At 39.0% G+C, this 6,342-nt stretch overlaps 1 protein-coding gene across 1 annotated transcript; it reads left to right on the top strand.

Annotated features, from left to right (window-relative positions):
• Positions 1–911: 911 nt before the first annotated feature.
• On the top strand, positions 912–5,414 carry tnfsf14 (TNF superfamily member 14). Its single transcript, XM_047808346.1, has 4 exons — positions 912–1,337; positions 3,187–3,220; positions 4,353–4,439; positions 4,559–5,414. The coding sequence occupies exons 1-4, from the start codon at positions 1,113–1,115 to the stop codon at positions 4,954–4,956; spliced, it is 744 nt and encodes a 247-aa protein (XP_047664302.1). The 5' UTR covers positions 912–1,112; the 3' UTR covers positions 4,957–5,414.
• Positions 5,415–6,342: the final 928 nt, after the last annotated feature.

Below are 6,342 nucleotides of genomic sequence, written 5' to 3'. Positions count from 1 at the left end.
CATTCCTTTTGTACAGCTATATCTGTCATACTGTATCATACTTATATAAAACCACACTATATTTACCCTTATTCAGTTACATGTACATATTACTACACCTTCTGTATGACCTCATACTCTTATTTATTACACTGCCACTTATAAATAAGCCATTTATGCACTTCTGGTTAGATGCTAACTGCATTTCATTGGCTCTGTACATGTACCTCACACAATGACAGTAAAGTTGAATCTAATCTAATCAAATCTAATCTAATCTAATCTAATCTAATCTAATCTAATCTAATCTAATCTAATCTAATCTAATCTAATCTTTCTTTATAATAACCTTTTGCTCTATGCTTATGTTCTGTAAAGCCGCTCTGAGACGACGTCCATTGTAAAAAGCGCCATACAAATAAACTTGAACCGAACTGAATTGAATTCTGATGACTCAGCAAACGTTTACAGGTGTTGTGAGGTGATTAGCTGATTAGCATGTCATTATATTCTACGTTTTTGAGAACTGTTGGGTTTTTGTTAAATGTGAGCCGAAAACCATCACAATTAAAAGAACCAAAGACTGAAACTACTAAACTACTTAAACTGTGCGTACTGAATTTATAAAATACACGAGTTTCACTATTTGAGTTGAATTAATGAAATACATGAACTTTTCATCAACCTGTGTGTGTGTGTGTGTGTGTGTGTGTGTGTGTGTGTGTGTGTGTGTGTGTGTGTGTGTGTGTGTTCTCATTTCCTTCATCACTACTTTACTTTGAAAGGATTACGTCATACTGAAATCAAACAGTTCGCAAAAACAGAAAGCAAAACATTTTTAAATGCATTCTTTTTAGTTCCTGAATTGGGCCTTTTTTTCTATGTACAGCTGTTGTGTTGCAAGTTTGCACACACCTTAATGTGACAGCACGTGTCTCTCAGCATATGTGGCAGTGTATGTGTGTGTGTGTGTGTGTGTGTGTGTGTGTGATAGAGAGCGCGCGTACGACAGTGGGAGTTATCTTTGACGCTGCTTCTTAAGCCATTGCTCAGCATCTTGTCTTGTCTAGAGGATCTCGTGCCACCTGTGCTTCAGACTGCTTCAGAGTTTCGGCCTACAGGACCGCACAGACATGGCTGATGGTCGTGTTGTTCACCCATCCGTCTTTGTAGTGGACAGCGGGATCGGTTTTCCGCCGCCGCTGCCCCCCAAGCCGGGACAAAAGCGAATCCAGAAACGGAGGAAGCATCTGATCCAGACGACGCTCTCGGTGCTGGTGTGTCTGGCTTTGGTTGGCTTATTAGTGGAGGCTTTTTTCATCTACAGTCTCCACCATACTAACCCAACCACTGAGTCTGTAAGTGAAAACTTTGTGCTGTCCATCATGGCTTCTTCTCTTCTGACTTTCTTCTCTCAATTCTGCTAAGCGTCTGTTCTTCACACCTTAAACAGCACCTTTTCTCCTTTTAACCTCTGCTGTGGTTTTGAATTGTGTAGCACTTTCTTTATTACACACAGAGCAGAAACATATTACTCATGATGATAAGTAGTGAACTGGATTAAGTAACTAAAGGGTTTACTTGTGTAATAACTACAGTACAGCGTACAATACGAAGCTGACGTGTGCCATGCTGACTGCTCTACCTGCTCCTTCACTTTTCATCAATACTTACATTTAATTTTCTGTATTTGTTCTTATTTATGAGCATCGCTTGCTCAGGGGAAGTGTATAGAACCGCATTAGAATTGCACGAGCATAAAGAATCCGAAGGCTTTTGCTTATATTAAAAATCCAAGCTGTAGAATTCAGCTTCTGAATATTCTCTCCAGCTCGCATGACATCTGATATGATTCAGATATTTAAAGGGTTAGATTTTTTTGCTGACCGAATCTGTCGATCGTCTGTCGGCACGGCATCTGGTTTCGGAGGATTCGTATCATATTCTTGATCAGAACCTCAAATTAACGTACCTGATGTTAATATAAAATATGGATGATAAAAAAAAAAAAGAAAAGAAAAGAGAGTTCAATCAGACGCCACCCCTTTCCCTGAAGCCCACCACATGTGAGATGTAGCTTCCTGTAAATGGCGCAGAAGGACTGACCCAAAGCAGACGAAACTCATCTGTGACCTCTGTGAAAAAATCTAGACATTATATATATATATATATATATATATATATATATATATATATATATATATATATATATATATATATATTATATAACCAAGGTTGAGTGTCATTTTCTAAAGTATTTACTGCTGGATTTTTGTGCTCAGGATGATTATCGATGCTATCTTGTTGTATAGCTGCATCGAAATCTGGGACTTTAAGTTCAGCAAGTGCACAAACATTTCACAATAAAACAATCGTACAGCTAAAGGTAAAAACGAACGTCGAAGGCTGCACCTTTTTTTTTTTCATGCTGTGTCACACCTCTGGAATGAACCAGGCTGGAAAACAACTAGGCTTACTATCAAAACCTTTCCTCTGTCTGATTGGTTCACATTATGTCCTGCTTCTTATAGAAGTTTCTTTTTATCTCAGATACAGTCAGTAAATATTTAATTAATGGTGCTTGCAAAGATATTCTTCTTCTGGATAAAACTTCGGTGCGTAACTTGTCCCGCAACTTTTGTCCCAGTCCCATGAATGAGGAGTCAAATCGACCGGCTCATTGAGGAGAGTTGTGCTATGACTTTTATAAGCGATCTGACCAACGATGTTCGCACAGCGGGCGAAAAAGCAGCCAAAAAAGTCCCATAGACTTGAAAGGGAAATTCCTAAAATTTCACCCTAGCAACCGAGTGCTGAGATTTGCCACGTGCAAGCACCATTCACATTTTCTTCAGGAAATGTACATTCAAATTATTATTATTATTATTATTATTATTATTATTATTATTATTATTATTATTATTATTATTATGGAATAGACCGTGCTACTCAAACTCTACACTGGTTACTCATATTCCACTGTAACCCAGTAAACCAGAAGCTTTCACACGACCACTGTATGCATAGCTATCTATACGAAGATGTGCACTTTAAAGACCACATGGAATTTTTGCAAATTTTATTCATTTCCTCCTTATGACCTGCATACCGGTGGTCCACCTTCTGTGGTTATTCTGCAGCCGTGTTCATTTTATGCATGCGCATCTTATCAGATCTGATCTAATCTATGATCTCTCTCTGTTTCAGAATCATGATTCACCAAAGACCGAAGCACTAAAAGGTAAATGCACCAATTTTTTTTTTTTGCTTTAAGATACTATTTAAAATTCGTGTGAAATCCTAATAACACCAAGTAACCCAAAGACTGTTGGATTTCAGCCTACACTTGTCCTAATACCAAGAAGGTCATGATATAAAGTTACAGACATAAACCACAGAAGAAGACACTGAGACAGACAAACAAACTTAACTGGAAATGGACTACATCCTGCAGGGCTGAGATTTGCTCAAACATTACTGACCTTGCATGTCATTTTAATATGATGATTTTAAACGCTTGGTTTCTGCTATCAACATTTCATTTAGAGTTTGCATCGAAAATCAAGAGCTTTTTTTAAAATGGCAATTTATCGGGCTGTATTCAGAGCTGCTAACATTAATATCAGCATATGGGAAGGATTTTTCATAAATGGCTACTTCATTTTAATTGGATTTTTTTTTATTTGTCAAGTTAAATAATAACGTTTGGATTACGGTGGCTTAGTAGTTAGCACGTTCGCCTCACACCTCCATGGTCGGGGGTTCGATTCCCGCCTCCACCTTGTGTGTGTGGAGTTTGCATGTTCTCCCCGTGCCTCGGGGGTTTCCTCCGAGTACTCCGGTTTCCTCCCCCGGTCCAAAGACATGCATGGTAGGTTGATTGGCATCTCTGGAAAATTGTCCGTAGTGTGTGTTTGTGTGAGTGAATGAGAGTGTGTGTGTGTGTGCCCTGCGATGGGTTGGCACTCCGTCCAGGGTGTATCCTGCCTCGATGCCCGATGACGTTCGGATAAGCGGTAGTAAATAAATGAATGAATGAATGAATGAATGAATGAATGAAGTTAAATAATAACGTTCGTTTGATTTGTTCAGAATTAATGTGGTTTAAATGATAAGTTGAATAAGCAGTCATTTGGTATGCTTAATGCTCAATAAGAATGTTCATACGTTTTTTTCATATATACTGTAATTTGCTCCTTGAGGTAAACAGAATCCCAGATAATGATGAACAGATACATGGCATTTTAGTATTAAGTCCTGACTGCAGAAGCTTAACACTTCAAATACACCCAATAAAGGCTTTAATGATTCTGAACAAAACTGTAACACAAATCCCAGGACAGTTTAAGACGTTCACACCAACTGTGTTTTAGGAAGCCAGAATGAAGGACAACCCGTTAGCAGGAAGTCGAGGCCATTTACCCTCATGAATCCGTCAAAACCTCTTGCGCATCTGACCGGTGAGGATGAGCTTCTCCACATCACATTACACCACACCACACCACCATTCACCATAATTCTCATTGTACGTTTCAGCTTATAGAAGTTTTTAAATCCCCGATTTCTCATTTCTGAGCAGTAGCTAAGAAACCCGAAAAGGAAGGAATCATGGAATGGAATGATAACGAGACCGGAGACTCCATCCGGTACCAGCTCAAGTACAGAGACGGAAAGCTGATTATTCAGAAGGAGGGCTTTTACTACGTGTACTCGAAGCTTAGCTACAGTGCGGACGGCCCTTCTTTCATCCATACGGTGGAAAGGACCACGTCACGCTATCTGGGTAAATCGATCAACCTCCTCAGGTCCAGCAACTACAATTTCAAACCTGTCCACAGATTCAACGTGAGGGACAGTTCTCTGGGTGGAGTCTTTCATCTGCTCAAGGACGATGCTCTTTTTGTTCACGTGAATAACGGCTCTTTGATTCGTCTGCACATTTCCGCTGATAACTATTTCGGCACGTTTATGCTGTAGATACAATTCGGCTCTACGTTTATAACCAAACGTCCTCGGCGCTCTGGGGCTCGTCGACCCGTAATGATTAGAATCGAAATATGATGTATTTAGAAGATTAGGTTAGAAATGTACAGAGGTAGGTATGTAAAGGTAGAGACAACACTCGCGGGTGTATAAAAGTAGTAGTGGTATTCTAGTGATGTTATCTGTTATACTGACAATTTTAGACTCAAATTCAGCCTTCTAAGTGGCCTGTTTACACTTGCACAACAAATCAACGTTTATTTTCACTGACAGTGTAAAGGCTGCGTACCGATCTGTACATGACCGTACAACACAATGCGGTACTACCGCTTCTATGGAATTGCTTCAGGGACCATGATGTATAACCAGAGTGTCTGTTTTTAAAATGTTCTGTTTACTAAAACTGAATTAAACTTGTTCAGGAAATTTAATCACTCTGGCTCTAAAAAATATCCAGAATATTTCTGTATTTATTTGAATCGTTGAATTAGGTTTGGAAAAAATTAAACAGCGATGGATTCCCGGTTCCTGTCCTGTGGTAACTGGGAAATTACTGTATGGCAATGTGTATGTACAGTACATTGCTCTGATACGAGGCTTGGGATTCGGCCACCGACAGAAGGAGGACGCGACTGTCAAAGCCATTATCCATGTTTTTTTTGTGCCAAATTGCTTATGAGACTCGCTGTACTGCTGGAGCTGTTGATTAGTTGATGTTGATGAGTTTTCTCATTAGAAACACATTTGTCAAAATAGAAGGAAAAACCTTTAGCGATGTCATTTTTATCAACAACTCCATCTAAAAATTTCCAATACCACCCACAATAGCATCAGTCATCGAACGTGGGAGAACGTCTACCTTTAGGACACTCAGTTTGTTCCTCAGCAGTACAGACCTCACAAAAAAGGTCTTGATCTCATGCGGCTGTGTATTACGTTACAGTACGGCCTACATGAGCGAGGAGACTTGCAGTACTCTGTTGTATAGTAGGAGGTCATGGGGTTTCAAACAGCCTTTTTTCTAGGTTCCAAAACTATTTCCAACACTGACTATAAAACAGGACGAACCGATAAGACAAAATTTGCCAAATGTGTAACTGTATGATCATCATGAACTGTATTAGATTAGATCAGATTAGATTAGATTAGATTCAACTTTATTTGTCATTACACATGTACAAGTACAAGGCAACGAAATGCAGTTTACTGTAGGTCTATGACGTCATAGGCAGTTATGAGCACCCATAACGAAGTCATACATTTCCAACTATGTTTATAGCAGCATTCTGACTCCGTTAATAACAAACATATACTGAGCTTTTTTTTTTTTTTTTAATCAGAGTTACAATAAATAAAAATATAATACTTAGCAAGAACCTT

This window comes from Tachysurus fulvidraco, chromosome 24 (genome assembly GCF_022655615.1).
Source record: "Tachysurus fulvidraco isolate hzauxx_2018 chromosome 24, HZAU_PFXX_2.0, whole genome shotgun sequence".
Taxonomy (NCBI): domain Eukaryota; kingdom Metazoa; phylum Chordata; class Actinopteri; order Siluriformes; family Bagridae; genus Tachysurus; species Tachysurus fulvidraco.
The sequence above is the reverse complement of the archived record's forward strand: the minus strand, read 5'-3'. Positions and strand labels throughout refer to the sequence as shown.